Below are 17,685 nucleotides of genomic sequence, written 5' to 3'. Positions count from 1 at the left end.
GTAGAAGCAGAGTTATAGCTAATGAAAATAGGTTCATATTCGTCAAATTCCAAAAAATCGTATATTTTAACGTGTCATAACGAAAAAACTAAGCAATTTTTGGGGAAAAACTCTATTTAACTTTTTTATAGTGTTTAAAAAATGCTTATTTTTAAAAAAAAATTTAAAGTTGGTCCCTTTTTTGTTAAGAAATCGGGAAAATAGCCCCCTAATTAGCATTTCAAATGAACATAATTGTTATCACTTCACAAGTTTTTTATTCGCGAATTTATTGATCATACGATGTGTAAATTTCATCGGATCAAAGTCCTTATTTTTGAAAGAGCTGGAGTTAAGAGGGCTTGAACGAGTCACTTATCACGAGTGTATGCAAATTTAGAAACACCGAATCTGGACCAATTTTTGTCTTACAGAAAAACAAAAAAAATACGACTTTTTTTATTGTATAAGATTTTGGTGTCTCTAACAATTTTTAAGTTATTTTGAAAAAAACATTTTTTTCAAAATTAAAATTTTTAAACATTTCATGTTAAAACCAAATTTTTTTAAAAATGATCACTTTCAATCGATGAAACTTACAGATAATATAAACACAATAAGTAAAGTAACTAGTGAAGCGGTAACGATTAATTTCATTTAAGATGCTAATTGGAGGGTGATATTCCTGATTTTTTTTGTCAAAACAAAAGGGACCAACTTTATTTTAAGCGTAACTTGCTTACATTTGATGCTAGAAATTTTTTTTATAAAAACAGAATTAAAGCTTTTTTTAAACACTTTAAAAAAATTGTAATGTGTTTTCCCCAAGAATGCTTTGTTATTTGGATATTTCACATTGAATTATTCTATTTGGAATTTTTCGGATATGAACCTATTTTTCATTAGCTATAACTCTGCTTTTGCTAGGTATAGAGACCTAATATCGCACCTTGAAAACCATATGGCAATATCTGCAATTTTTTCATGAAATGACCTTTGAATGCAGTCTAATAGGAAAAAAATATATTTTTTAATGCTATATAGCAGCGTCTGCAAAAAATTTTAAGTTCGGCACCAGAAAGATACATCTCTATGGCTTTTGTCAAAAATCGATTCTTCTTTTTATACCATCAGGCATTATCTGCAGTAGTTGATGCTCTACGGTTCTAAAATTGGAACAAAACCCCAGATCTATATGGCAATATGTGCAAAATGTGACCCACGCTCGTAAAATGAAAGCAAGATCTACTAAGGAAACATCCTTTGAATGCAACAAAACATAGAGTGCTGCATAGAGATTTGATTGCAACACTGGAAATAAGCGACAAGACTATAACAAATTGATATAAAACGTCGTACTGCAAATGGGTTTATCCCAAAAGAAAAGCGAAATATAACCGACAGACATTATATAAGCGACATATTATAATATGCAAGACTTTGATTAAGTGTTAACACTAAAAATTTGTAATAAATAAGTACAGTCAATAAAGAAAACTGTTATTTTATATGAATTTTTACTGTATCATATGCGAAAATTGATATATTTTTTAAAACCATATGGCCGTATGTGCTAAAATACCTATTTCCTGGGGGAAATTTTACGTACTTTTTAATTCATATAAAAATATGTAAAATTAAAGACAATTGTGCCAAATACCAGGTTTGCAACTTAATTTTTGGAATTACAGTAAATAAAATTAACTTTACAAAAACTTAAAATGCTCATAACTCAATATTATGATTTTTGCATTTACTGCCCTATGGCTTTCAAGGTGCGATATATACACCCTTTTTTTCACTTTTTTTAGAGGCTATAGTTTTGCTAAGAATATTTTTTTCGGCAAAATGCTTACGTTTTGAGTTATTTGCGAAAAACAGTCTAAAAGCGTGGTTATTTTGTTGAAAAATGAACATATTCACTTGCAAATAACTCGAAAAGTATTGATTTGGTGAAAAAACTCTATATAACAAAAGTTGCTTAAAATTAGTCAGTTTATACATTTCGGGACTTAACTTGAACATATATTTTTTCACCCCGAGATGGGGTGAAACTCACCTACAGGGCCAAAACCATCGGCACCATATTACTTTTTTTCTATGACATGTTAGCTATGCGTATGCCTAATTTAACGTGCACTTTTACCCTGGGGGTGGATACCACCCCTTCCCGTAGGTGAAAACGATTTTATTAAAAATAACCCCAGAAATCGATAGAGGGACAAATTATAAGTAAAATTTGTTATATCATGTTATTAAAATAAATCAATACTTTTTGAGTTATTAAAGATCAAAGATTATTCTATTTAAGAGCACATGCGTGAAGTTACGGATGATAAAAAGAACATGTTAATTAGTTGTATGTTACTAAAATATTATTTTTATATTATTTCGATATTTAATTGAATTTTTTTTTTTTTTCATTATAAACTGAATATGTCCAGAAACTGGGGGTGTCCAATAATGGGTACATTTGACATATTCGAATACCAATTTACTAAATTTATAATATCGAAATAATACAAAAATAATATTTTAGTAACATACAATTAATTAATATGTTCTTTTTATCATCCGTAACTTCACGCATGTGCTCTTAAATAGAATAATCTTTGATCTTTAATAACTCAAAAAGTATTGATTTATTTTAATAACATGATATAACAAATTTTACTTATAATTTGTCCCTCTATCGATTTCTGGGGTTATTTTTAATAAAATCGTTTTCACCTACGGGAAGGGGTGGTATCCACCCCCAGGGTAAAAGTGCAAGTTAACACCAAATCATTTTTATTTCTTGAGGTATGTTCTAACTAGTCACCAATTTTCATGCAAATCGATTAAGGTTTAACCAAATGGGAGGTAAAAACCTTTAAAGACTACACTAACTTTCCCCTTTCATCCCTTATTGCTACTTCCTGTATCCACTGATGTGTCAGCCTGAAAGGGGTCATAATAATCAATATACAATAGACACAATTCACATGCCAAGCTCCGTATTACTTATGACGATGATTTTTCGGCTCTAGCTCTTAGACTATAATCACACATTAATATATTTTTAAACAAAAATTACAGTATAGTTTTACTTTGGTTCGTTCAGTTCGTTCTTTTTGGAGCACATTCTGACTGAGTACTAAGGGCGGACACTAAAGTCGTCTCTTTATAAGTTGTTTATATGTACTCATAAGAGTTGCTCATGTATGACACTTTTTCTGAGCGATCTCTTTTGTCTTTTATTAATTCGTCCATCTTCCTTCCTACGTAGTTCAGAGAAATAAGGAAAAAAATATCCTGTTGGTGACACAACCCCCTCCAGGCCGAAACCAAATTTATTGAGTAGTATGGACATCTATAATAATAACCTATATGTTTCCTGCAGTCGATTGATGATGATATACATAGTTATAAACAAATGAAGATAAAAAAACGGTAAATTTTCGCTTTTTTTTGTCTATTACCAAAAAGTTAAGCATTTTAAACAAATTTGAGAGTAAGAAACTCATAAATCGTATAAAAAACTTCAATATAGCGTTCTCTGAATATGTCTATCCTTATTGGTTGCGTAGAAAATTGCAAAATAAATTATAAATTTTGAGTTTATATAAATATTCAAAACTTATGTAAAAATTAACTTCTTCTTCTTCTTTAGGTGCCGTGTCTGTATTCATTCATCATGTTTACAATTTCTTGAAATCTCTCTCTATCGGCTTCTGCGCGAAATTATTCTTCTACTGTGCAGCCACACCATTGTCTAATATTACGCAGCCATAAAACTTTGTACTTTCCCTCCACTTTTCCTTGTATTATAAGGCGAAGCAGATGGTATTTAGGTCCTCTAATTATATGGCCGAAGTATTCTGTCTTTCTCCTCTTTATGATGCTTATGAGCAGACGTTCTGAATTCAGCATTTGAAGAACATCTTCATTGGAAGTGTGCGAAACCCACGATATCTTTAGAATTCGTCGATAGCACCACAATTCGAATGCTTCTATTTTGTTTAGCATTGTGGTTTTTAACGTCCATGTCTCACAACCATACAATAGGATAGACCACACATAACATTTCGGCACCTTCTTTCGAATATTCATCGACAGGTTTCTGTTACATAAAACTGGTTTCCACGTCATAAAAGCCTTCCGTGATATTTCGATCCTAGTTATTATCTCTTTATCAGAGTCACAATTTACATTTAACCAGCTGCCAAGGTACTTGAAATGATTTACCCGTTCTAACTCCTCTCCAACAAGAGAAAGCTGACCTTGATCTATATTAATCTTTCCAACTGCCATCCACTTTGTCTTTGAAATGTTGATTTTAAGGCTAACTCCTCTCCAACAAGAGAAAGCTGACCTTGATCTATATTAATCTTTCCAACTGCCATCCACTTTGTCTTTGAAATGTTGATTTTAAGGCCTCTCCGATAACTTGCTTCACTGACTAGATTTAGTAGTGTCTGAAGATCTTGTAAATTTTCAGCAAGAATGGCTGTATCGTCAGCGTATTTAATATTGTTGATTACTTCTCCGCCTAGCCTTACTCCCTCTTGTCTGTCATCCAAAGCCTCCCTAAAGATTTCTTCAGAGTACAGATTAAAAAGGGTGGGTGATAAAACCCAACCTTGTCATACTCCACGTTATATCGGCAGTTTTTCAGTACGACTGTCTCCAATTTGAACAGAGGCTACTTGATTGTAATATAAGTATTTCAGCAGTCTTATATCGTAGCGGTCAAGTCCTGCTGCCTGCAGGCAATCGAAAAGTGTATCATGTTGTACTCGGTCGAATGCCTTCTCGAAGTAGATGAAACAAACATAAACGTTCTTTCGGAATTCACAACTTTTTTGTAATAGAACGCGCACACAGAATTGTGTTTCTCTAGTTCCTAGACCATTTCTAAATCCAAATTGCTTATTACCCATTCTAGTTTCGCACAGAAGGAATACTCGGTTTTGTATAATACGTAAAAGTATCTTAAGTGTGTGCCTCATCAAACTGATTAGTCTAAAATCGCTGCATTTGGTGGGCCTGCTTTTCTTTGGCAATGTTATAAACAGTGACTCCAACCAATCTTCTGGTATTTTTCCTTCGTTTTAAATTTTGTTAAAGAAAGTAGTCAAGTAGGTAATGTTTTCTTCATCTAAAAGTTTAAGTAGCTCAACAGGGATTTGATCTGGTCCAGATGCTTTATTGTTTTTGGCTTGTTGTATTGCTTTTATGACTTCTGACTTCAGTATATTAGGACCTCTGTCTAATTGGTTGTCACAGGTAGTATTTGGAGTATTTTCTCGAGAAGCATCGTCAAAAAAGTCACTGATGTGTCTCTCCCATTCTTTGCACTGTTGTTCGTGATCACAAATTTTTCCGTCTGCGGTTTTAAGTACGTGAGCATTTTTCTGTTTTCTAATTCCGGAGGTATATTTTCTTGTGGAGGTTAAAATTGTCATGCTTTTTTTGGAGGTCTTCTATTTCTTTATATGAATTCTCGAGCCAGGATTCTTTGGCCTGTTTAATTTTTCTTTTTATGAGTTTGTTGATTTCACGGTATTTGATAATATTTCTATTTTTGTATTTTCGTCGAACTTCCATCAGGTCTAGAATTTTTTGGTTCATCCAGTCATTTTTTGCCAACATTGTAGGTGTTTTTAAAGATTCCCTTACGTCCTCTAAAATCGAGTTTTGAATATCGTACCAACATTCGTTAATAGTTCTGTTTTCGTTTGATATATTTGATAATCTGTGCATTTTACTATTTATCTGCTGTGGTATGTGTTCGCGCTTTTGGGTGTTTTTAAGGGGGTCGAGGTATATCTCACTAGGCTTAGTTGGCTTTGTTAGTTTCTTTAATTTAATTTGGATTATGAAGTAGAGTAAATTATGATTTGAGTTTATGTCGGCGCCGGGGTAAGTTTTTACTTCTCTAATATTGTTCTGAAATCGATGGTTTATTAGGATGTAGTCTATTTGATTTCGGACTATTTCCGTACTATTTCTATTTATTCTTCTAATTACACGAAATGTTGAGACTTCTGGTGCTTAAATCATACCCTAAATTTCAAAGCGATTGGGCAAACAGTTTAAAAGTTATTTAATTTGTATATCCCAAATTAATTTTTTTGCAACACTGTAAGTCAGAAAATGATGAAGTTACAGTAATACTTTGAATAGTTTATGAAAGAAGAAGATTTACACTATTAATTTAATTTAAAAAAAAAATGAGCAAAAATATTTCTAAACATTGCAAAATTATTTTGCAAGAACATGTAAATTAAAAAAGGGGGGATAACTTCATCCCTAATTGTCCTAGGACAATTGTTTTTCTTTCTAAATGTGTATAAAAATTCAGTCTTTCTAATTATGAAAAAATAATTTTTCTACGGGTAATGGTTAAAAAGTTATTCTAATTGGTTATAAGTAAGCAAGAAATCGACATGTTATTGCAAAATAATTTTACACTGTTTAAAATTACTTTTTCTGGCCAGTTGGTTGCTTAAACCAGTGCCAATAAAACATAAACACACACACAAAATTACTTTTTGTCATTTTTTTTTAATTTAGTTAATAGTGTAAATCTTCTTCTTTCATAAACTATCCAAAGTATTACTGTAACTTCATCATTTTCTGATTTATAATGTTGCAAAAAAAATTAATTTAGGATAAACAAATTAAATAACTTTTAAACTATTTGACCAATTGCTTTGAAATTTAGTTTATGATTTAAGCACCAGAAGTCTCAGCACTCCGTGTCATTAGAAGGCTTCTAAGTTTTTACATAAGTTATAAACATTTATAAAATCTCAAAATGTATGACTTATTTTGCAATTTTCTAAGCAACAAATACATATTCTGCATATTCAGTAAACGACATTTTGAAATTTTTATATAGTTTATGAGTTTCTTATTCTCAAATTTGTTTGGAATGCTTCACTTTTTAGTAATAGACGAAAAAAGCGACAATTCGCCGTTTTTTGATCTTCATTTGTTTATAAGTATGTATATCATCAAAATCGGCTGCAGAAAACATATAGGTTATTAATATTAGTCCAGAAAGTCACTGCGCATCCGCTAGGAAAAATATTCCGATTCGGATTTTTTGCACAATCTTACTCAAAAAGGACCCCTTTTAACAAATTTGCATGTTGCCAGTACCAAAAATGGGTCAAAAATTTTTTAAACGTTTTTTTGTTTTTTTTTTCCTAAAATTATTTTTTTTGCATGGAACAAAGTTTTTTTGGGTTTTTTGGATCATTCCAAATAGAAAAGGTCTTTAGTGACATTTCTATAAAGTTGATAGTTTTTGACATATAAGCGATTAAAAATTGAAAAATTGCGAAATTGGCCATTTTTAACCTCAAAAACTATGTGAAAAACTGAAAGTTTGAATGTTACCAAGGTAGGTAGATATTCTTTAAACATCTATTGATGATATCTCGAAGAGTTTCTTGCAATACAATATTCAAAACTCCTTTGTTTTTTAATTGCTAATCAAGCGTGCGCGACACTATTTTCCACCTACAGTATGGTGCAAATGAAAGGAATAAATTCGTTATTTCATAAACCGGCGACTTTAAGGAAAAATCCCGAAACAGGTCAATTTTTATTTTTAAGTTATGATATTGTGGCATATATGGTAAACTAGTAACGTCATCCATCTGGGCGTGATGACGTAATCGATGATTTTTTAAAATGAGAGTGGGGGTCGTGTGCTAGCTCATTTGAAAGGATTTTCAATTCTCTATTTAGTAATATAAACATTTATAATAATTATTTATACAGGGTGTCCTTCTACTTCTTCTTTTGTCAAATAATTTAATTTAATAAAAAAATTTTTGACACTTTGTATAAATAATTAGGTAAATGTTCACATTACTGAATAGAGAATTAAAGAACCTTTCAAATGATCTACCACACGACCCCTATTTTTATTTAAAAAAATCATCGATTACGTCATCACGCCCAGAAGGATGACGTCAACAGTATACCATATATGCCACAATATCGTAACTTAAAAATCAAAAATCGACCTGTTTCGGGTTTTTTCCTTAAAGTCGCCGGTTTACGAAATAACGAATTTATTCCTTTCATTTGCACCATATTGTATACACATGCAACGGTGTAAAATAGTGTCGCGCACGCGTGATTAGATATTAAAAAACAAAGGAGTTTTGAATACTGTATTGCAAAATCTCTTCGGGATTTCATCAATTGATGTTTGAAGAATATCTACCTACCTTGGCAACATTCAAATTTTAAGTTTTTCACATAGTTTTTGAAGGTTGAAATGGCCGATTTCGCAATTTTTCAATTTTTAATCGCTTATATGTCAAAAACTATTAACTTTAGAAAAAAGTTACTAAAGACCTTTTCTGTTTGGAATTATCCAAAAATCCCAAAAAAAATTCGTTCCATGCAAAAAAATAATTTTAGGAAAAAACAAAAAAAAAACGTTTAAAAAATTTTTGACCCACTTTTGGTCCTGGCAACATGCAAATTTGTTAAAAGGGGTCCTTTTTGAGTAAGATTGTGCAAAAAATCCGAATCGGAATATTTTTCCTAGCGGATGCGCAGTGGCTTTCTGGACGGTGTCCATACTACTCAAAAAATTTGGTTTCGGCCTGGAGGGGGATGTGTCACGAGAAAAATCTTATTTCTCTGGACTAACGAGTTAATATGCCGATCCCTGAATATAACATGAATTTTATAATCGTGCAACAAGAAGTTCGATTTCGTGTCGAAACAAACAGTCTTTATTGTAAAAAATTTAATGTGTGTGACTTTTAATTAAAATGTGAATTAAAGCCAAAATTTTGAAAACTTAAAATGAAAATGTTTTTTTGCATGCGCATTGCGCATATATTCTGCTAAAATATATCGAGAAGTGTCCGAGAAATATCCGAGTATGTCAAGATATTAACATATTCATCAGACCCTGAAAATAGTATGTTTTCAGATATAAATTTTATTTTTCTCTCTTCAGTCTACTACAAGCCATTTGATCTTTAACCTCTTATTTTCTCGCTGATCAAAAACTAATTATTTGTTTACATTTGCTTTAGAAAACACACTTATTTAATATTGAATCGTGGTAATTCACGCACGACTGACTAGAAGACAGAACATAAGACAGTTTACGATATATAGCAAGAAAGATTTTTATAAGAAAACATTAAATAAAAGAATATTAAAGATCAGATAAAAATTACTTATACAATATATGATAAATTATAATTTAATTTTAGTGTCTTAGGACCAGTAAAGGGTTATACCTATTTTAATTCAAGGTATTTTAGAAATATTAAGACATACTCGTATTAATACAAAACAAACAATTCGACTCCCGATGTCCAAGGTCTTCACCCAACGTGACCGGAAATTGAACCGGAAGTTGATATTTCAACTCTTCATTTAACTTTATATCGATTGATATGCGATTTACTGATTTGACTAATTTTGAGTAATCTTTGCCCAACTTTCGGTCATATAACTCTTTAACCGGAAATGACATCAAAACCAGAACTAAATATTCGAGCTTGACTTTTCTTCTTCTTAGGGTGTCTGTCCGTTTCGAACGTTGGCGATCATTCTGGCTATGATGACTTTGTTGGTTGCTATACGGAATAGTTTTGTTGAGGTCTTTATATACCATGCTCTAAGGTTAGCAAGCCAGGATATTCTTCTTCGTCCTGGGGCCCTATTTCCTTCAATTTTACCTTGTAAAATGCACTGAAGTACTGCAGCTTACGGCCGTTCACGACGTTGACTACATCTGCGGTTGTGTCCATCCTCCGTAGTACTTCTTCATTGGTGACTTTGTCTGTCCATGGTATCTTCAGGATTCTTCTGTACAACCATAGCTCAAAAGCTTGAAGTTTAGATAGATTTTCTGCCTTCAGTGTCCACGTTCCTACTCCGTATAGAAGCACTGAGTACACGTAACATTTAAGGAGCCTTATTTTTGTTTTTAGAGTGATGTCATGGCTCTTGAACACAGAGCTCACAGTCAAGAATGCATTATTTGCCTTTCCGATGAGATATTTCGTCTCTTGAGTATTGTCCCACGACTCATTAATTATAATTCCCAAATAGTTGTATTGTGAGATACGTTCAATTCTCATTTGGATCACATACAGATTTGCTCCAGTTATGTTTTGCTTGCTGATGATCATTAGCTTGGTTTTTCTGGTGTTTATATATAGCCCATATGTTCTACTTGTTTCAGTTATTTTATTCATTAAGTTTTGCAGCCCTTCTATGGTATTGGAAAACACTATTTTATCATCTGCCTACCGCAGGTTCCTGAGTCATTTATTGAGATGGCTTCATCAATATCTTTTAGAGCTTCTTTAAAAATGTGCTCTGAGTACAGCTTGAATATCAGCGGTGAAATTATGCATCCCTGTCTCACTCCCCTTAAGATTTTGACCTGATCTGTATCTCCATCTATTCGGAGCACTGTTGATTGATTCCAATACACGTCAGCTAATATTTTCAGGTCTCTTCCGTCAATCCCTGTCCTCTTCAGCACTTACATCATTAATTTGTTCATGTCGGACTCTATAGAAAGCCTTTTTGTAGTCAAGCATGCAAAACATCACAGTTGACATCTCTACATTTCTGAAACAACACCTGCACGCTAAATAGAGCCTCCCTCGTACCAACGGCGTTCACATATCCAAACTGATCGGACGCAATTTGTTCTCCGCATTTTCGGTAAATTCTATTGTGGATGACTGTTAAAAACAGCTTGAGAAAATGGCTCATTAGGCTTATGGTCCTACAGTCTTCACAAACCTTTGCTTCTGGTTTTTTGGGCAACGGTACAAACTCAGATTTGAGCCACTCTGATGGTATTTTCCTGCCTTGTATATGTTATTAAATATTTCAGCTAGGTATTATTTTTATTTGTGCTCCATCTAATAGCTTTAGCAGTTCTGCAGGAATTTCATCAAGTCCCGGTTCCTTTCCATCCTTCATTTGTCTGATGACTGCTGTTACTTCTTCTGGTAGGATTTCGGGACCTGAATTATCTTCAATGGTGGGTTCTTGTCCTGTTCTAAGGTCGTGGAAAAGTTTCCCCAAATAGTATTCCCATACTTTCTTTTTATCTTCTTTGGTTATGTCAAGGTTGCCTTCGCCATCTGTTATTTTTCCGCTGTTGAGTTTTAGGAACGTTCCAGCTATTTCCTTCACCTTTCGATGGACATTAAAGTTATCATATCGACTCTGATACTCCTCTATTTCTTGACATTGTTCTTTTTTTTTGTTTCTCTTTTGCCTTTTAAGTACGTGTAAATTGATATATCACGTCTATTCTTATGCAACGATAATGAGGCACTTCCGTTTACAAGATTTTAACCGGAAGTGATATCAAAACCGGAAGTATATCTGTGTTCTCGTCTTGCTAAGACGCCTCGAATAATATATTGCTTGTACTATTTCACCGAATTTAAAACAGTGCTTTCGGTTGCAGTTATGGATCCGGAAGTGCGAGATCAAAAATGTCTTACCTTCTTTGGGTTATAAGCTTGCATTTGACACCTCTTTTGTCATTAGATTTGTACTAATAATGGAGGAATTGTGAGTACTGGCAGAGAGACAGATATCGATAAATCAAGGATTTAGTAATGGAACATGGAATTGGAAATTATTATTTTCAACACATTTTTCGGGAACGAGTGATAGATACATTTTTTTATTGTCAAGTTAAATATCTATATTTACCCCAACACAACGGGTAAATAAAGACCGATTTTTTTTTTCATTTTTCGAATTTGATAAAAATTAGGTAGATAGAGACATAAACTTAGTTTTCATGAATACAAAAAAATATATAACGATAATTTCTCCTACTCGTTTACTCAGAAAACAAACGATAATACATTAAAAAAATTATACTCTCTGCCATACATTATAGAATACACCAAAAACAAAAATACGAAAACTTTTGTGCTTACTATAAAGTACAAACCAAATGTAAAATGATCAAATGAAAAAAAAACAACAATATGGAAGCGTGAAATGTTATGGTATTTTTCTTTCCGTAAATACCTTCATTAGAATTGATTCCCTCGCTATATGCTCAATGTTCGTGTGCTTAGACCATCTAAAGAAGCTTTCTATTCGATCTAAAAATTTCATCTTTACTTATTCAGCCGAGAATATTTCTGATAGCAGATAAGCATACCAATATTTTCGAAGTGGTTACTGTAAAATAGGGATTAAGTAAATGTTCGTAGGGCTACTATCTTTGCAGCCTGATAGCTGTGAAATGTTGGTAGTGGACGTCTTATCTTTGGTCAGATATTCTTCTTGTTGTGGTTCTTCTCGTCTTAATTCAATGGTCTTTTTCTAGAACGTACTAACATCGTCGCTATCATAATTCAGGATAATATCGCTAGAGCTGTGGCCCATAATCTCATTTCAATTGCATTTATTTTTCCAAATCTACGTTGATATCGGAGTTGCCTTCCAAATTGTTTGTCTTCAGAACCTTTGTTTTGGTTTCTTTGATCTTTCTCTCTTTGCTTGTTATTCGTTTTGTCGCTTTACATTTTGATCTCTGTTTGTCTTGGAGAAGTCGCTTTAAGACTTCTCCATATTGAAGTTGCTTAAGCCGTTTTTGTTTGTTTTTGGGCGGTATCAAAGTCGGAGATTATAAGTTCGTCTTTAATTTATTCGTCAAGAAATCAATTAAATCTCGTTAATCAGCGTTTCATCAGCATCAGTTGTTGGTTCATCGATGACTCGTTGTAACCAAAAATCGTTTGACTGTTATTAGCATTTTCTAAATTTTGAATAATGTATCCTCGGCGATCGTGTTTTTGATAATAGATTTGTACCTAGCTAGTGCAACTCGGTTCCGTAAGAACCCGTACTAACAAATCACCACGGAACGATGATATGCGATATGGGCTGTTTTAACCATAAGTCTCTGATGCTAACAGAAATATCCGTTTTCGACATTTTATTCTTATTGGTAACACTCATAATTCAGTAACACAGACTAAAAACAAAAAAATTCGAGGAGTACCGAAAAAGTTAATGAGCTGTAAACACGTAGTGTCTCGGCGCTTGATATTTTGTCTATTACCAGTGAAACTACCAGTTTTTAATTATAGTTAAAGTGATCAAACTAACTTTAAACTGTAAGTTTTATACTACATACATTATTTAATCGTATATTTGCGTATTTAAACCAGTTTTGTTAGTTTATATTCCTGTATACTACACCAGTTATTGTAAACAGACACAGGTTTATGGATTATAAACAATTTACCAGTTTTGTTTTTTGCGGGAAACGAAAGTAATTAGTTTCGGTAGTACCGTAAATAAATTATCAATATGTCATCAGATGTTACTATACAGGATGTCCCAGCGAATAAATCTTATTCTACCGCAGCTTCACAGCAAAATTTCTTCCCAGGAAAAGAAAACGCAATACTTTTTAGCGCTATTAATAATACACCACTGCAAGATTATCTTATTTCTTTAGGTAATTTAATAAATCCCAAAAATATCTTATTCTCGTCTCGCCTATCTAATAATCGAATATGCATGTATTTAAGTAGCAAGCAAGCTGTTGAGGATTTTATGACAAACTATGGTTCTATACAGGTAAATGGAGAAACAGTCAGGGCCAGAAGGCTCATAACGCCTGCAGAAAGAATAGTGCTATCAAATGTTTGTCCAAGTATCCCACACGAAGTAGTCATCCAAGAATTAAAACATCTCGGCCTAAACTTAGTTTCTCCAATCACTTTCCTAAAGATCAGTGCCTCTCTTCCAGAATATAGCCATATAAAAAGTTTTAGAAGGCAAGTGTTTATTAGTCCGCATAACACGACGATCCCAGATTCAATTCTTCTGAATTATGATAATACTAATTATAGAATATTCATTTCGCAGGATAGTATGACATGCTATATATGTAAACAAATAAATCACATTGCTAGTAACTGTCCAAGCAATAAAAATTCTTCTTCTCAGCCTTCAGGACCCTTAACTCCCCCTACTGTTCAATCTTCTGACTCTCCTACCAATGCTGGTAATCAAGTAGACCAAACTTCTAATAATGATCAAAATAAAAATACCGAAATATTTCCACAAGTATCCATACCAAACACCTCTAACTCTACATCAGTGGAAATTATACAGCCCGTTTCTGAAGCAACCCAAGATTTAAAAACTAACGAAAATACTCCACTGGAATCTTCTGCTACAGCCGAAAATATAGAGATAATTTCACAGACTTCACTAGCGATCACGAAAGAATCACCCTGTCCCTCCACCAAACGAACCATAGAGGAAACATTATCTCCACCTGTTGAAAATGTCGTTGATAATCAAACAGTTCTTCTTCCTGCTCAGCCTCATAAAACAAAAACTCAAAAGAATAAAAAACCTAAACGCTCATTACCTATCCCCGAATCACTTGAATCATATCTAAGTAAACAATCAACACCGTCCATTTTAAGCTATGACCAATTAATGATGCTTATTGAAAATATTCAAGGCAGCCAATCTCCTATTGAAATTGTTAAAGAATTCACATCTGATTTCCTTGGTCTCGTAAATTTGCTTACCGTCTCTTATCAATATATTCCAGACAGAGCCACAAAATATCGTTTTACAAGGCTAAAAACCCTACTGCTACGTTTTCTTGGTGAAGAAGCTACTACTGAGAGTGAACTCTCTTCAACTGAAACATAACATTCAACTCAATTTTACAGTGGAATGTTGATGGGCTTTTCCATCGCTTAGCAATGCTCAATATCATTCAATCAGAACACTGTCCCGAAATTATATGTCTACAGGAAACTAATCCTGTATCTTCTAACCCATATTCGCAAATACATTTTACATGCTTTCGTAAAGACCGAACTAACACAGCTCGCGCAAGTGAGGGAGTTGCAATTTTAGTACCACTTATTTCGACTTTCCCGCAGTCGTTGGAGTTTCACTTATCTCAACAAAATGGTAGAATAGTCAACTTCATTTGGACTCCTTGGAAATGAAGATGCAGACTCAAGTGCGCGTAGTGCAGTGACTGGTGCGGATTCAGAAACGGTATTACAATATGCCCCTAAAGACTTGAAAGTGTTGTTAAAAAAATATGTGTTAAATGACTGGCTCGATGAATGGCAAAACTCAAATTTAAAACTTAGACCAATTAAAGACACAGTAAAAAAAGTAAAAACAGTTTATAAAAGTTGTTATGAGCAAGCAGTTTTCAACCGCCTACGACCAAGCCATACCAGGCTTACTTACTCATATTTGTTCTCAAGATCTGAACCACCTATTTGTGAATCGTGTAACACACAAGTAACTGTCAAACATTGAATGCCAAAAATATACACAAGAACGTATTGATTTTAATATCGTATCAAATATGTCTGTTCTGGGTGCCAATAATAAAGAACCAAAAATTTAATTGAATTTTTAAAAACAGTTGGTGTATTCAATAAAATATAACAAGTTTTTGTAGATAATGCATGTAACCTTACCATTGTACTATACTTATATTGTACCACATTTTTGTTTAACCTATGTATTGTTCCGTCGCTAATAACCATTAGGTGGATGCGACTTTTTCTTAATAAAAAAAAAAAAAATTCGAAGGTATTTAGATGGCTAGGAAGGTAAAATAAAATTAATTGTTTTTTAGGGCAGCTTGTAAAAGTCTGGCAGTTATATGAATTTTTTGCCCATCAAACGGGAATATGTAGATAAAGTAGTTTTTCGCTAAAATTTGCTATTCCAGTTGATCCTCAACGTCTTTTTGTTGGGGATTGTTTCGAAAACGCCAAAAGATTTTCAATTAAGTTTTTATTTCACTTATTTGGTTCAATATAATTTTTCCTTTAATATAGACCTTTGAAAATAATAATAAAATAAATAACAACCTTTAAAAATTCCCATAGGTAATTATAAGTGTTATTTGTATTTTGTCAAAGAAAGATTTTTTCTTGTTTCGTAATACTCTCTATACTCTATACCCTTTGGCAGAATATTAAAATTGAAAATACTTCTTATACCACACTTCTCAGTGAGTGCAAGAACTTATTGTACATTTCATGGACTTTATCCCATAAATCTTGTCTACTTTCGAAACGAGTAGCATCATATATCATAATATTATTACTTTCCGTTTCAAAAACCTTAATAAAAATGTGATTCTCGGTTCACAACAATAATAGCGAATTTCTATGAATTCCCTGTCACAATTTCTAATGAACATTGCAAAACGTGATAAATGTCTTTCACGTTCGCTGAGAAACAGAACTACATACAGACACCGCGACAAAACATTATGTGTATTGTATTTTAACTAGATTTATTTGTTTCAGTAGGTTTGTTATTATTAAATCCGTCAATTTTATTGCCTTTTGTTAAAAACACAATCAGATTTATTTATTTGTATAATATATTACATTGTGCTCAAGAATAATATGCGTGTAACCCTAAAATATTTTATAATTATACAATATATTTTATAAACTGGTAACATATTGTTGTAGACGACATAGTCCAGAGAAATAAGGTTTTGGTCGGGACACTTGAGCAGCCAGGTTGCAAATGGGTTTTTTGGGTAATATGTACCTAATACATTATACATACAAAAATGCCCGTCACAGTTCGGACGAGAATTAGTCATTAACAAATAAGGGTCAAAAATGGCAATTTTTCATCTAAATCGCTACAGGTAAAAATATAAAAATAGGATGATTAAATATTTTATTTATAGTATTCTTCTTTTAGTAGATGAGCCAGTGTTTAAAACGGCAGCTTTCTAATTTTGGTCCGATCATTTGTTGCTTCGAAAATTGCAAAATAAAACTGAAATTTCGAAAATAAAAAAATTGCTATAACTTTCGCGAAAGTGACCTTACGACTTTTATATTTCACAAAAAGTTGAGTCAAAGAGTCCATATACTGCACAAAAATTACCCGTGTTGAGCTGCCCCCCCCCCCCACTTGCAAAAATTAAAAAACAAATAGCCCTGATTTATGAGCTATTTATGAGCTCTCATATTCCGCAAACTAAAAATTTTGAGCTCGTTCCACTGAGCAGGAATTTAATACCCTAGTGGGCTGAGTCAGCCCCCCCCCCACTACTTAAAAATAGGAATATTGAATCAGTTTTTGCGGCAGAATTACGAGCTATTTATGAGCTCTTGAAATTATATAGTTTCGATTTTTGAGCTCATCCCCTTCACCCCCAAACAACCCTTTAATTGATTTAACTTAAGAGAAAGATGCTGAGAAAACTTAAAATATATCGTATTGCGGATATAATTCCTACAGCTTATATACTCTAAGAATAAACTATTAAATCAAGGGCATTTCGATTATTGAGCTACAACCCCTTCGCAAGAAAACCACCCTATCTTCCCGGCTTAAGAGAAAGTTGTACTTAAAATGCGTTAAACTAATTATTTGGCGACTACATATCATTTAATAATTTATAAGCTTCCAAATTACGCGCATTTAGATCAGTAAATTGCAATTTATTTTGTATAGTGCAGTCACTGAAGGTAAAAATCAACGATTACCTTCAAGTTCGGTGAACCTTCATCGATTTTCACGAAAATTGGTCAGTGGTTAGAGGATACGTCAAGAAACAAAGGTGACATGGTACCACCTTGCGCCTTTACCCTGAGGGTGGATACCGCCCCTTCTCGTGGGTGAAAATTATTTTAAAAAAAA

At 32.9% G+C, this 17,685-nt stretch overlaps 1 protein-coding gene across 1 annotated transcript; it reads left to right on the top strand.

Moving 5' to 3' along the window:
- Positions 1 to 13,014: 13,014 nt before the first annotated feature.
- On the top strand, positions 13,015 to 15,579 carry LOC126885916 (uncharacterized). Its single transcript, XM_050652721.1, has 2 exons — positions 13,015 to 13,124; positions 13,226 to 15,579. Exon 2 carries the CDS (start codon positions 13,321 to 13,323, stop codon positions 14,686 to 14,688), a length of 1,368 nt encoding a protein of 455 aa, XP_050508678.1. The 5' UTR covers positions 13,015 to 13,124; positions 13,226 to 13,320; the 3' UTR covers positions 14,689 to 15,579.
- Positions 15,580 to 17,685: the final 2,106 nt, after the last annotated feature.

Source organism: Diabrotica virgifera, chromosome 6 (assembly GCF_917563875.1).
Source record: "Diabrotica virgifera virgifera chromosome 6, PGI_DIABVI_V3a".
NCBI lineage: Eukaryota > Metazoa > Arthropoda > Insecta > Coleoptera > Chrysomelidae > Diabrotica > Diabrotica virgifera.
This window is presented reverse-complemented; position numbering and strand designations above follow the sequence as displayed.

Coding starts and splice junctions, on each gene's coding strand:
- LOC126885916 (XM_050652721.1), top strand. CDS start 13,321: ATGTCATCAGATGTTACTATACAGGATGTCCCAGCGAATAAATCTTAT.